General features: G+C 54.8%; 1 protein-coding gene and 1 long non-coding RNA gene across 2 annotated transcripts; one reads left to right on the top strand and one right to left on the bottom strand.

Moving 5' to 3' along the window:
- Window positions 1-3,757: 3,757 nt before the first annotated feature.
- On the top strand, window positions 3,758-6,289 carry Emd (emerin). Its single transcript, XM_005340635.5, has 6 exons — window positions 3,758-4,043; window positions 4,238-4,345; window positions 4,503-4,580; window positions 4,752-4,885; window positions 5,419-5,468; window positions 5,552-6,289. The coding sequence occupies exons 1-6, from the start codon at window positions 3,962-3,964 to the stop codon at window positions 5,880-5,882; spliced, it is 783 nt and encodes a 260-aa protein (XP_005340692.1). The 5' UTR covers window positions 3,758-3,961; the 3' UTR covers window positions 5,883-6,289.
- A 527-nt stretch (window positions 6,290-6,816) lies between these two features.
- Window positions 6,817-14,454, bottom strand: LOC144371658 (uncharacterized). Its single transcript, XR_013431625.1, has 2 exons — window positions 12,992-14,454; window positions 6,817-11,826 (listed from the first exon to the last, which is right to left on the bottom strand). It is a non-coding gene; the product is annotated as an uncharacterized LOC144371658 (long non-coding RNA).
- Between the last annotated feature and the right edge of the window lie 241 nt (window positions 14,455-14,695).

Raw genomic sequence — 14,695 nt, 5'->3', positions numbered from 1 at the left:
TGTGAACCTGGTGGGCACAGCCACACCCTAGCATTGCCAGGCTTCCTCTTCCTCTTCTACATGCCTGTTTCCTGGTAGCTTCAGATTCAGCTCAAATGTCACTTCCTAGGGGGAGGCCACAAAAACAATGTCATTTCGACATTTTGTCTGCAACAATCAATAGGAGCTACATTTTACATTCCTGAGCCAGTATACATACCTTCACACACGTACACACATGTATGATTGAAACAAACATTTCATAAAATGAGACTTTCCCTTAGTGTCTGCAGTGTACTCTATTTTCTATTCTATTTTATGAAAAAAAAATGAAACAAAGGAAGAGAAGAAGGAAAAAATAGGAAAGAAGAAAGGAAAGAGTTTGGTTACATCTGCTAAGTGAATCTTGTTTCACACAAACAGCAAGGTGCTGGTCGCCTTCCAGGCTTTCCCCATCTGTTGCTGCCTTTACTAGCTGTGCTGTCAATGACATTTCACACCTTGACTCATTATGGGAGCCTCCCAACAGTGCCAGGTTCTCTAGCTGCTACCTACAGTGGAAGCCCCCACTGGGAAGGCCAGTGGATTAACTTCACTTACTAAACAAGGAGGCTGAGCTCAGGCCTCTGAGGTAGCTGCTATGGAGTTCAAGGCTGTCCTTCCAGGAGGAAAACCCACCTATCCAGAGGCATGGCAATCAGAGCCAGGGGTAGAATAGATGGGGGGAGTGCAAAAGAAGTGGTGGCTGTATGGTGAGTCTCAGGACCCCCATTACACTACCCTCTTTATACTACCCTCCCCACACTGTACATGCTCTAAACACAAGCAGTTCTTTACCTCAACTTCTTCCAGGTGTTAGGGGCACAAAGGTTCATATAGCACCAACTGTTTCCTGGTGAAGTTCATAATAAACTAAAAACATTTTCTCCTTGTGTTGAAGAAATGTTTTCATGTAGACTTTTTTCCCCTAAAACTAGAAATCTTCTTGGGATTGCAAATTATACAACATACTGATTAAAAGTCATTTCCATGCTTAAAAGAAAAATTGTCTGCTTATTTTGACTTAGCATCTGCTGAACCCCAATGTCTAATCTCCATGCCCTTCCTAGGAAGAACTCCCCACAGGCACTTAGAATGCCTTTACATATCCTTCCAGCCTCTTTGATAACTTCTGCCTGAGAGAAGTCTGAGACTAGGCCAGGTCAATGCCCAGATGACCATGGGGAAAATGTTTCCATGAATGAACTGCTGCATTCAGGGCCCTTGGGTAAGACTCCCCTTACCCCAGGATCCTGATAAATTCTCTTTATGATGGGTGATACAGCCTATTAGCTATGTTGATCAAGGGCTTGCCTGGCTTCTAGTGGTCTGGAATGGAGCTGCACTGCCCTGGGGCTAGACTTAGGCTCCAGGTACCTACAGGGTGGGTACAGGGGGACCATCACAGTTCAGCTTCCTGATGCCATCTGTGGTGGGACCTCATGCTGGGGCAATGGGGGGCATACAAAGCACAGTGCTGAGGCAGGTGTGGGGGGGTGTTCCTTAGGGAAAAAGCAAACCTAGAATTCCTTGACCTCATAAGGAAACAGCTTGAATCTGTATGGGGAGGGTGGCAGGGGGAGGACTGAGCAAGCACTTGTATGCACAGATCTCTGGGAGAGAGGCCAGAACTGCAGAAGAAGGCTTGGAGACTTGCTGGGGAATCTGATTTTGCCAAAACTAAAAAATCCATGCTGCTGAATGGCCCAGAGCTCACTCTGCCACCCACCCCCCACCCCCAGTCCCAGCCTCTGCTTTGAAAAAAAAGGAGCAGGCTTGCCAGGCTCAGTGTACACCATGTCTGTAGCCTATAATTCCAGCAGCTCTGGAGACTGAAGCAGGAGGACTTCGAGTTCAAAAAGGCCATCCCCAGGGCTAGGGTTGTGGATCAATGGTGGAGCACATGCCCAGCATGTGTGAGGCACTGGGTTTGATCCTCAGCACCACATAAAAATACATAAATAAAACAAAAGTATTGTGTCCATCTACAACTAAAAAAAAAAAAAAAGCCAGCCTCAGCAACTTAGTGAGGACTTAAACAACCTAGCAAGACTGTATCTCAAAATTAAAAAATTAAAAGGGCTGGGGATGTGGCTCAGTGGTTAAGTGCCCCTGGGTTCAGTCCCTAGTACCGAGAGAGAGAGAGAGAGAGAGAGAGAGAGAGAGAGAGAGAGAGAGAAGAGAGAGTGAAGAGAGAGAGAGAGAGAGGGAGAGGGAGAGAGAGAGAAAGGGAGAGGGAGAGGGAGAGAGAGAGAGAAAGAAAAAGGAGCTAAGGCTTTCCTATCTCTTAATGCCAGCACAGTGTCTTTGGGAACCTCCTCCCACATTGCAGGGGAGAGTAAGGCCTTGCCTTTCCTCTAAAATCAAGAGAAGAGCAATTCTTTTTCCTTAATGTCTTTGTGTTTGGTCAAAACAGAGCTCTCTCTCTCTTCAATACTTCCTGATTGTCCACCTCTACAAACCTCCATGGAAAATTGTCCTTTGACCCTCACCAGTTGGATCAGCCAGCTTGGACATGTCCAAAGCTCTCTTCTCTTCTTCCCCTGTCATCAGGCATCATCTAAGAGATCAGGCATCCTAAGCACCTCATCTCTTCATGCTCCCCGCAGCTCTAGGTCTGCCCAGTGAGAGCACCCTAGATGGCCCCACACTCCATCAACAGGCTTTGTTTAGAATATAACTGTCGCCATCTTTCCATTTTCCACCAGACAGTTCTTTTCTGATTAAGGCCTTCGCCAACTGTTAGTTTAGGATTCTCAGCAAGTATTGGCAACTTTCCATGGTTTGCCACACCCCTGTGCCCTGCTTGGTCACCCCTGGTACCATCGGATTCAGGGGCCATTAGGCCAAGAGAGGCAACTGCCCCCGGGGCCCCAGGTGGACATTATGGTGGTGTTAGGCGGGAACACGCTGTCTGCACGCATCACATGGCACCCTCTGCCCGTGCCCATTGGCACGCTTGGGCCCCTTCGAAGGCTGCTGCTCCTAGAGGGCTGGTGGCCTCCTGGCCCAGTGCCCCATTTCCTCCCGGGTGGAGCGGTGGAGCGAGAGAGCAGGCAGGGAGGTGGTGGGAACCAGCGGGCTCAGGTGCGCAGGCGAAGGCCTAGCAGATTGAGAGGGCCCGCCAGGGGCCAGGGATCTGCGAGGGGACCGCGTAGGGTCGCGGCCCTGCTAGGCAGCGGCTTTCTTGGCCTTGCTCACACAAAGCGCACAGGCGTGCCTGGCGCTCACGAAGGGCTCACTCTTAACGTTGGGCACTTTCCACTGCTGCTGAGCAGGGTGGGGCCGGGTGACCCTAAGCCCTGCAACGGGGGGGGGGGGGGGCGGACACGAGGTGAAGCCCTAGTGACAGGGATGAGAGCTACCGTAAATGCGAGAGTTCGCCCACTCCCACATCCCAGCCGGTTTCTGCTGGTTTGGGTAGCGCAAGTCTGCCCCGCTTAAGCGCCTAACCCAAACGCGCCAGCGCGCTACGTCTTGGCTGACTGCCAGCTCCCGCACTCCTGCCCGGCGAGCACAGCACCCGCCTTCACAGATAGGTAGGTGTGGCTCCCTTCATGTCACGCCCTAGAGCCTCTTTGGCTCGCCTTCAGCCCCTGCCCCTCTTCTTGCTCTAGCCAATCCTGCACACTTTTGTGTTGTACGGGCTTGTAAGCTCCGCCCCCAGCGCGACGCCCCGCCGTGCCAGCTCCCACAGCCAGACCGGTCTGCACCGGTTGCTCGGGTGGTTAGGCCCCGCCCCTCGCAGCGCGCAGAGCTTGTGAGGCCCGCCGCCGTGACGTGACCGTGACGCAGGCGTGTAGCAAGCGCGGCCGCTCCCGAGGCGCTGGCGCTGCCCCTGTCCCTGCCCCGCTCCTAGGCAGCGGTTGCTTGGCCTGTGTAGTCAGGCCTGGGCAGCACCTAGGCCTTCACTACTCGTCTTCCGGTGCCGGCCGCGCCCGCCATGGACGACTACGCGGTTTTGTCGGACACCGAGCTGGCCGCAGTACTGCGCCAGTACAACATCCCGCACGGGCCCGTCGTGGGTACGCGGCGGCGGGTGGCGCGCGGGACCTCTCCCGGGACCCCGCGCTCCGCCTGGCGCCCCCACTGACCCCTTCCTTCCCCTCGGGTTCCCTCCCCGCCTTCCTCCACCCCCCCGCGCTCTCCGCATGGCCTTCCCTGGGCTCACGCTCTGTGCCCCGCACTCCTGACCGCTCCACGCCCCGTGTCTGGCCAGGCTCCACTCGAAAGCTCTACGAAAAGAAAATCTTCGAGTATGAGACCCAGAGGCGGAGGCTCTCGCCTCCCAACTCGTCTTCCTCCTCATTCTCCTATCGGTTCTCAGGTGAGATCCTCTGTCTCAGAGCCCTGCTGACTACTCCTGGGGACGGGGCTTGGGCAACCGGGAGGACAGGGTCGTGAGACTGTGGCAGGGGCACTAGACTAGAGGGAGAAGGAAGGGAAGCCTGGGGGCAAATACTCCTGTTCCCTTCTCAATTCAGACTTGGATTCAGCATCCATGGACTCGGATATGTATGATCTGCCCAAGAAAGAGGATGCCTTACTTTATCAAAGCAAGGGTAAGACGGGTGGGGCGAGTGCCTTGACACCTTCACCCCACCCTGTCTAGCACTCCTGAGTAACCCTAGAGGGGAGGAACTGGTGCAGGCCCCCAAATGGGGTCCAGATTAGGACCATCCATACAGGTGGAGGACATCACTGCCTCTTCTATCACCGTTTCCCTTCCCAAGGCTATAATGATGACTACTATGAGGAGAGTTACTTGACCACCAGGACCTACGGAGAACCTGAGTCTCTGGGCACTTCCAAGGGCTTCCGCCAACCAGTAACTTCACTCTCAGATGCTGACACCTTCCACCACCTGGTGAGCTAGTTGTTAGGCACACCTTGGGTGCAGCCTGAGGTGATCATAACTGGGTTTGGACAAATCCAGGAAGCTGCTGGGTGCAAATGGGAGCTCCTAATCTTCCAGAGAGGGTAAGGGTTAGGGTCAGCCTACAGCTGTTTGTGCAAAGTACTGCTCTGGGGATGTGCAAACTATTAGGGCCAGGATGTGTAGTTCAGTGAAGAGCACTTGCTTAAGGTTCCATGCCCAGTACTCCAAATAAACAATAAAATGCATTTCATTAGAGCATATGAGGCATGACCCGCACCCTGGTCTGACTCTAGGTTCGAACTTTCTGAGAATCCTAGGGAGCAAAGGAGAGCACTGTGGCACAGGCAGCTGGGATAGTCACTAAGTGGCAAGGCCTTGCACAGAAAAGGCAAGGAACCCCCAGTAGTTCTGGAGGAAGCAGGTGTCTGGCCTTGAAGTGATGGTCAGGAACATTTAGACTAATGGATATGTCAGGGTCAGTCCCTGCCAGCCAGTGCCCTAACCCCAACTCTGTTCTGCAGGTGCACGATGACAATCTTTTCTCTTCTTCTGAAGAGGAGAGCAAGGATAGGTGAGTACTGGGAAGGTCTAGAGACAGGAGCAGTCTCTAGACCGAGGCTCTCTTGGCCTACCTGCTCCCTTCTCTTGCTACAGGGAGCGCCCTATATATGGCCGGGACAGCACCTACCAGAGCATCGCACACTATCGTCCTGTTTCCAACGTCTCCAGGAGCTCCCTGGGTCTATCCTATTATCCTACAACCTCCACCTCTTCTGTGTCTTCATCTTCTTCTCCCACCCCTTCATGGCTTGCTCGTCGTGCCATCCGACCAGAAAAGCAGGCCCCTGTGGCTGATCTAGGCCAGGATAGACAGGTCCCACTCTGGGGCCAGCTGCTGCTTTTCCTTGTGTTTGCTGCCTTCCTGCTCTTTGTTTACTACTCCATGCAGGCCGAGGAAGGCAACCCCTTCTGGATGGATCCCTGAGTCTTGATTTCTAAGCCAGCTCTTCTTGCAAGTCCTGGCTGACTGCCTTAGCAGTGTTTGCTGGGGGTGGGGGTGGGGCTTTTCTGTGTGTTCTAGCTTGGGGGTGTGGGGCCTAGCCCAGGGCAGTGTTTCCCCCCACCCCACCCCCTGCCTCATCCTGCCAGGGAGGCAGCAGACTTGGGCCCTCCACAGCTGATTAGGCCTGGGTGTGCCTTCCTCTGGAACCTTCTGGCCCTGCTTGCCTCTAATCCTTAGGGCCCAGGAGAGCAAGAGCTCATTCCTCCAGAGGAGAATAAAATTGTTGTCATGCATGCCTCCTGTTTATTGTCACCTTGTCAGGGAGATTAACCAAAGGCTTCCCTGACTGTTTTCGTGGATACACAATAAAAAGACTTGTTTATTTTTAACTTGTTGGTTTTTCCTACTGAGGGAGAAGTTGGGCTCCCATGACATAGGGGCTCTGGAACTTGGGTTTGAAGGATTGCTATCTGGCTTTGCCTGTTTGGTTCTGCATTTTTGTTTTGGGGAAGTGATCAAATGCTACCCATAGATATGTATGTTTGTGTTTTGTGGGTTTTATTCCCTCATTTCCCAAATCACTTGTAACTACCTATAAAAGTAAGAATCATCCAACGAACTACACGAGAACCCACTTGAAATGTGGGTAAAACTGCATGTATAACATTGTCCACAGGTGTTTTCAACAGGAAAAGCTGACACCAGACAACCTCAGCATCTGAGGGCCCAGGGATGGAAAGGTTGGTTGTGGGTCATTCCTCAGCTTCTGAGATTGTTGCTGCTTTAATGACAAGGTGGGGAAGCTCCAAAGACTGCAGTGTTCCCTCATCTGTGGATAATCAAATTCTTCACCTGTCTGTATTCCTACTTAGTTCCCAGGTTTTCTGTCCTTACTGTATATTTTATAATATCAACATTTACTTGTATTTTTATTTATTTTGGTACCAGGATTGAACTCAGGAGCACTTAAGCACTGAGCCACATCCCCAGCTCTTTATTTTTTTGATTCAGGATCTCACTAAGTTACTGAGGCTGGCATTGAACTTGTGATCATCCTGCCTCAGCCTCCTGAACTGCTGGGATTACAGGCATGTGCAACCACATCCAGTTTACATGTATTTTTGAAAGGTAATAAACCAGGTGTGGTGGCACACGTCTGTAATCCCAGTGGCTCCAGAGGCTGTGGTAGAAGGATCATGAGTTCAAAGCCAGCCTCAGCAATTCAGTGAGACCATCTCTAAATAAATTATAAAAAAAAAGGGCTGGGGATGTGGCTCAGTGGCTAAATGCCCCCAGGTTCAATCCCTGGTACAAAAAAAAAAAAAAAGTAGGTGATAAAAACTCAGGATAGAATGCCATATCCATGTTATGCCTTGCATGTCTGGCTTCACACTGCCAGCAGAGGGCAGGAAAGCAGAGGCCCAGCCAGGGATGGGGCCCATGCTTCAGTAATCTGCTCCTTTGCTGCAAGTGGTGGGACTCAACCGGGCATAGTAACCATGCAGAGCCTGCACATGCAAGTGCTCATGGCTATGGCCACATGATGAGTTTAGCAGGGCAAATAACCCTCACAGTGGTTCCTGACCATTTCTCATTGCTGCATCTTAGACTCCCGCAATGTTGTGATCCCAAAAGTAATACATGGTTCTTGTACATTTAAAATGTAAAGGAGCCAGGCATGGTGGCACACTCCTATAATCCTAGTGGCTTGGGAGGCCAACACAGGAGAATCACGAGTTCAAAGCCAGCAACAGTGAAGCACTAAGCAACTTAAATGAGACCCTGTCTCTAAGTAAAATACAAAATAGGGCTAGGAATGTGGCTCAGTGGTTGAGTACTCCCAAGTTCAATCCCTGGTACTAAAATAAAAAAATAAATACACACATATATTCAAGCACATTGAGAGGAGGAAGTGACTCACTGCTCAGGATTGTTGTGTTGAACTGGAGCCCTGCTGGGGATTGGGCAGAAGCAGGTGAGACCAATGGGAACCTATGTGGAACCTGGAGTAGTGGCAAGGTTGACATCCCCAAACCTTTGAAGAGTTAGCTGTTGTGGAAAGAAGGAACAGCACAAGAGTAACAGAAGCTGGGCCTGGAGCATCCCAAGAAGAGATATTGAGACTTTGGGGACAAAATGGCCCACTAGGTCTTGGGTACCGAATCTGTTGCAGGTGAGGACAGAGTAGGAGGCTAAGTATAATTGATCACTATGGTGTCTGGCATGTCAGAAGAGAGGGAAGAAAGCAAATGGTGACCACTCGTGTTATCTTCCCCACTTCATTCATTCATTCTACAAGGGCTGCCAGGTCCATCCGTGTATTGCCAAGGACCTGAGAAACTGGAGGGCGCCCTAGGGCTCTGGGCCTTCCCCAGGACTCAATGCCAGTCATGTACCTGAGCTTCATTGGACTTCTGAGGTCTCCCATTTGGGCTTGGCTTCCATTGCCCAGGGCTCTTCAGGGCTTTGGGGTCCCAAACTCGGTAATTGCACCCAATCCTCGGCAAAAGGGTGGACCCCCAAAGGGTTACCTGAGTGCTCCAGACATCATCCAAGTGCTCTGGGGACCCCAACCCCAATGCTTATGAAGGCTCTGTGAGCTGAGGGAACTAGAGGACTCCACCTAAAACTCTGGATAGTTCTCGGGCACCTCCCCTAAGATCTCTGAGGGGCTACTCCAGGCACATCCCAAAAGTTCCCAAAGATCTTGCAATTTCCCTGCAGGGTTCCTGAAAATTTCAGTGTCTCCACTCATTCCACTGCTCTCCACTTCCATAGAGATCCAGCAGATGTGGGGACACAGAAGGGGGAAGCACCTATCCATGGCCTCAGTGAGAGGCTGTGCTAGCTGCTGTCCAGTCTAAACTCTCACCATTTGCTAGCATGTGGGTGCAACTTACGACAGTGTTGCTTGTCCAGAGAGAGATCTTACCTTCATGCTAACACCTGCTAGGCCACGAAAGAGTCTTAGTAGTTGATGGGGGAGAGGGGGACTGGAACAGAAGGCTGAGGAAGGAGACCAGGGGGAGCACAGGAGCAGGACAAGACCAAAATTGTGCTCCTAAGGAGGAACCTCTACCCCAGACACACGGACAAGAACAGGGGAGGCAACAGGAAAGGCAAAGATGTCCAAGGTTTGCCTAACTACCAGAAACAACAGAGCCAGAAACAAGCGAGGAAGACGGCTTGCTGGGTGAGGCTGACACCAGTGTCCCCTGCATGAGGAGAGTCAGAGCCTGTGGCTCCACTAAAATGAGACACTCCCCAGTGCCAAGGGAACAAAGGGAAGACAACAGCACTTCATTCTTTCATTCATTTCCACCTGGGGTGGGACTGCTCACTAGGCTCCAGTTCACTAGTCCCAAGAAGATACCACCCTAGAGGCTGGCAGGAGACTACTGGATAAAACCAGAACCCCAGCCCTACCCTGCCACTACTCCTACTGTGATCAATGGCAGGGGTGGGGTGGGGAAGGTATCCCACACTCCAGAAGCCTCTAGAAGCTGCCCAAATGGAGAGGCCAGGGACCAGAAGAACCACGTACAGAGAGATCCATTGCCACCTAGGGGGATGAGAGGTCCTCCTCAGGAATGTCCTTCCCCCTCCAGCCCTCGTGTCCCCAGGACACTACACCTTGGAGCACCCACCTCCTGCATGGAGCCACACCAAACCTATTACCTCCTCCCAGCACCGGCACTGACCCCACCTCAAGGAGACAACCCCGCTTTGCATCCTCTCAAGCCCCAGCTGCTGGGCCTGAGCCAAGGAACTTCCCAAGCTGAGCAGGGCTAAACCAGAACTCCCCAATCTCCCCTCCACATCACTTCTGGAGGGTAAAGACACAGGGCGAAAAGACACAGGGGAAAAGAAGAAAATGCCAAACTAGGTGGCAGGGGCCAAGGGGGTGAAATATGCCCCTGGTGACAGGAGACAGGCCAGTCCAGGCAGTGAGCTAGAAGAGGCCACCAGGGCAGAGAGGCAGGAGGGACACAGACTGGAGACCCATCCTGGCCAGGGGCCTCCCAGGGGAGGGCAGGTAGATGGGAACCCGTGTGCAGGCCCCATCCTGATTGTGAGCCAGCCACACTGAGGAAATCCAGGAGGACCCACTGGGCATGCTAGGAGGAGGCAGGCAGGGCTCAAAGGCCCGGCCACCTCAGCCAGGCCCAGCCACCTTGGGCACAGAGCCCAAGAGGTGGTGGCCCAGCCCCAGCACACCCCTTGTCTGGGCCTGCTGGCAAACAGATGCCAGGAGCAGAAGGGAGCCAGCCCAGGAGAGTGTGTCCCAGGGCCCATTCTCCAGCTGTGACCAGGGCACTAGGTCTCCCTAGGGACAGGAGTGGAGGCCCCTGACTAAAGATGGCTCCAGAGGCCCTGGATACAGGTGCCAAGGGGCAGGCATGCTGCTCCCAAGGGGTCCCTGGGTTCAACCTAGAGATGGGGGCCCATGGGGACAGCTGCTGGTGACCCCACAGGTCTGGAGCACAGGCTATGATACTCTAGGGAAGCTCCTCCAGGATCCTTAAGGGAGGCAGTAGGGTGAGGAGGAGGCAGCTTTAGGCTAAGTCAGGGTGAGCTGTGCGCGTCAGGATGGGGTCTGGCTCTCCCCTCTGCACAGCAGGCTGCTAAGAGCCCGTCCCCCACCCCCTGCAAGGGTGTAGGGCAGCTGGGGTTGGGAAGATGAGGCTCCAACCAGGCCCCCTGAGATCATCCCAGGCAGAGGAATCAAGGCTTCTCCCCGTTTCTCCCTGCAGAGCCTCAAAGGATGGGAAAGCTGGCTCCATTCTCTCAGAGGCTAGAGGGATGGACAGGACAGCAAGTACACAGATGACTCCAGAGTGTGGGTGTGCACAGAGCCGACTCCAGAGTGTGCGGGCGCACAGAGCCGAGCGTGTCCTCCTGAGGAGCCTCAGGACCCTTAGCCTTACCTCTTGGCTGAGGGGCTGTCCCCATATGCCAAGAACACATCTGCAGGCTGGGGTTACAGCTTAGTGGTAGAGCGCCTGCCTAGCACATGTGAGGCACTGGGTTTGATCCTCAGCACCACATAAAAATACATTTAAAAACTTATTAAAAAGAAAAAAAAAAAAAAGAACACATCCACACAAGAAAGGCCCACCTTGAAGTCCAGATGTGCAAGGCAGCTGGGGAAAGCGCCAGGAACTGTTTGCCAGGGCCCAGGTGCTGCCCAGCGGTGACAGCCCACAGCAAAAGCATTCACCACCAGGGAAGCTCCCTGACAGATTCAGAGCCACCACCAGGAGCACCATGGAGAAGTCTCCACTGAGTGCAGGCCAGGAAGGATGAGGCACCAACAGCCTCCTTCAGGCCAGAGGGAAGTTTCTTCCCTGTGTCTCACCTCATCCCTCAGCGTCCCCACCTCCCAGGCTGCCAACTGCCCCAACTGAGATGCCAGTGCCCAGGACCTGGGCAACGTGAGGCAGTCGCCTAGGAAAGGGACTTTTGTGCCTGCGCCATGACGAGGCACACACCTCTCCACTCTTGGGCACCTGCCCTTCATGGTTCCTTCTGGGGTGGAGATAGAGGAGAGGCCCAGCCTGCTGCAGAAAAGTCACCCATACCTCATGCAGAGCTTCGCCAGCCCCTGGGTGGGACATTGCAGGTGGCGGGGAGTGTCCAGCCCCCCAGGCTTAGAGGGGATTCCTGGGATGCTGAACAAGCTGCTGTGACAAGAAAGGGCCTCCTGAGCCTGTCATCAGGACAAACTGCAGGGACAGGATTTACCCACCTCGGCCGGCACAAGCTCCATGAGCATGGTCCAGAGAGCACACACAGAAGGTCTGAGGGTCACACCAGGCTCTCCAGGGCACATCCTCCTTCCTTGTTGGGGTTGTCTGTGTTTTAATTTGTGATGACTCAAAGATGGGAAAGCCACTCAATCTGGGTCCTGAGGGTGGGCTTACACCTGGGACACATTCCAGAGTTGGACCTGCTTAGGACCTGGACTGGCACATGCAAGTCCCTGAGCCAAGGTGCCCGCCAGCAGCCACCTTGTGCTTTACAGTGCCAGGTGGGAACAACCTCTTTCCTTGCATACATTCTCCTATCCTGCACTGTTCCTGGTTTGACCTATGAGACCAATTACAAAAACGACAGCAGGGGTGAAGGGCATCAGGGGATGAGGTCCTACAAAGACTGTGGCTTGGACTTGGGGTGCTCCCTCCTGCCCTCTCCCTCCCCCTCTCTCTGATCCCTGGCTCTGGGAAAGCTCTGGCCTGAGCAGCCCTAGGGAGAGGCCCTGCAGGGAGGCATTAAAGCCCCCCCCCCCAATCCCAGCTGACACCACCTCCATGCCACCAACACCAACACCACCAAGACCCACACCCAAGAGACCTGAGCCAGAGCCAGAACCCCAGGGGGCCCCCTGACCTGGGTCATAAAAGCCAGATGCACAGGGTTTTAACTGGGGGAGCTTGCCCAGTTAGCCCAAGGCAAAGAAACCCCAGAAACCATTAGGAAAAGCCTGGGAATTGCAATGATACGAAGACTAAAATTTTCTACTTGACCCCCAACAACTTCTCAAACCAGTGTGTGAAAGACTTGATAGAGTGGCGAAAGCGAGCTTCAAGATGTGATCGAAGGCTCCTGTGTTACCAGGTAGAGACCTGGAGCCAACCAACAAGCAAAAAGGCAGATGACCAAGTAGCAATAGGGACAGAGGAGAGGAACGGAAACGCAAAGGGCTTCCACACCGGGCAAGCGACTCTATTGAATAGAGACCGTGGGCTTCCAAGACTGCTGTTCGCTCAGTGCTCAGCTAGGTGACTAAACTACAGGCAGCCCCTGGACCGGCAGGAAGACCAACCAGGGCAGTGTGGTGGAGCCCAGCAGTCTTCGGGGTGGGTGTCCGTGCCCCACGCCTCGGGAAGGCCTGTGCAGCAACACCCAGAAGCTGGGAGGCTCCGCCTGCCAGGGAAGGAAGGCGGCAACCAGCCTTTCCAGGCTCCTTAGTGGGAACCAGTTCGGCAGGTGTTCCCAGGCACGCTGCAGCGTGGGAAGCACGGAGAGGGACGGAGGGAGGGCGGGTTCCCGTTTGCAGGGCTTTCTCTGCGGGGCTCACCTTGACCTACCTCCCCAGGAAGTGAGAGGGCCCCAGCCGGTGCCCAACCACTGGTCGTCCTGGCGCACAACAGGAATCCCCCGTGGCAGACCACCCTGTCGAGTGACACTGGGAGACTGTCACCTTCCTGCGTCCCCATCTCCAGAAGCGTGGACAGACGCCTCTGACAGGCGCCACGTCCTCCCGCGACCAGGCTGCCCGCTCGGCCCTACTGTGCACAGCACCTTGTGTGCAGGAGGAGGGGGCGTCCGTGCTTCGCAGCGAACCCGCCCAGAGACACACTCAGGAGCGTTCCGCGAACGCAGCGGGCTGGGATGCAGAGGGGCCGCCACACGTCGGGGCCCCGGGGCCGTGAAGCTCACCACAGGCGGCGCCAGAGAGCTCGGGCCCGAGTGGGGCGTGGCCCGAGGTGGGGCGGCCGCGCTACACCGCCAGCCCCGTGTGGTCGCCAGTTCTCCTTCCCCGTCTCCCAGTCTCCCTGGGAGCGCTACGAATCCGTCCCGGACCTTCTAGAAGGCCGTGCTGACCCTCAGAACGGGGACCTGTGAGGGAAGGGGACGGGCGGGCTCATCGCGGCCCATGGGCTCCAGGGCCCCGGATCCCGCGAGCGGGAAGGCTTCCCCTCGGCTCCTTCCGCAGGGACCGTCTAGGCGCCCGGGTCGTAGGGGAAGGGGGGCCTGAGAGCCGCAGGCGCGGGAACATCGCCGCGCCACGCCCCTCGCCCCCGCCGCCTCACGCCACCTCGGCTGCCCCACCCACCGGAAGGTCCCTCCCGGCCTCCTGCCCTACCATTCCGGCTAGCTTCACCAATAAGGAAGCTCAGTTCGAAAGGGCGTCCCGCCCCCCTTCTTGTGACGGACGCTTCTTCTGCTCAATGGAGTCCACCCCGTCGCGTTCGCGCTCCCACAGGCGGGGCTATAGTGCATTGGGGCTGTTTTGTGCTTGGGGCTGGAGCTGAGTGCGGCTGCGCTGCTCTCCCTTGCGCACCTAACGCTGCAGGGCCGTCTTTGGGTTGTGCGCTGGGACTTTCGAATTCTTGATTCACCGGAAGTTGCCTAGCACACCCGGGAGGCGGGTGACTCTTCCCCGCAGTTCCCCGAGCCTGGGCATCTTGCCCGACAGTGATGCAGCCTCAGAAGCCTGAGGAAGCCGCGCCGGGTATCGCTCGAGTGCGGGCGTGGGGCGCTGGGCCAGTCCAGTCATCCATTGCCCAAGTTCCTCTCACCACTACCCCGGCCAAGACACAGCCCCCCGCCGCTGACCTTTAAAAGACTGGGCCTCCCTCTTCCCGTGGAAACCAGTGATCTTGTTCCCCATATATACAATTTCGTCCCTGGAAGAGTGTTGCGTCAACCTAACCACGTGTGCAGCCTGCAGCAGCTTCTGGGTGGGCTGGTGTTCGCGCAGCCTGATTCTCTGCAGAACCTTGCGAATTATTGCGTGCGCCAGGAATTCTCCCTCTTACTGCTATGTAATAGTCCACGCTGCGGTTCAAAGGGCATCCGTGCCCTTATTTCAAAGGATGTCAGCCCTCATCCTTCAAGACCAGCGGGTGGTTTAAATCCCTAGCAGCACTACCAGAGGATTCTCTTATCCCCAAAGCTCACTCGCTATAGTCCACCTGTGTAAGGTTTGCCATTCTGCCGGTGTAAGGTACTATCCTATTGTGTTGGATTTTGCATTTTCCTGCTCCACGCTGAGCAATGCTCCCTCA

Source organism: Ictidomys tridecemlineatus, chromosome X, assembly GCF_052094955.1.
Source record: "Ictidomys tridecemlineatus isolate mIctTri1 chromosome X, mIctTri1.hap1, whole genome shotgun sequence".
In the NCBI taxonomy this organism is placed as follows: Eukaryota; Metazoa; Chordata; class Mammalia; order Rodentia; family Sciuridae; genus Ictidomys; species Ictidomys tridecemlineatus.
The sequence above is the reverse complement of the archived record's forward strand: the minus strand, read 5'-3'. Positions and strand labels throughout refer to the sequence as shown.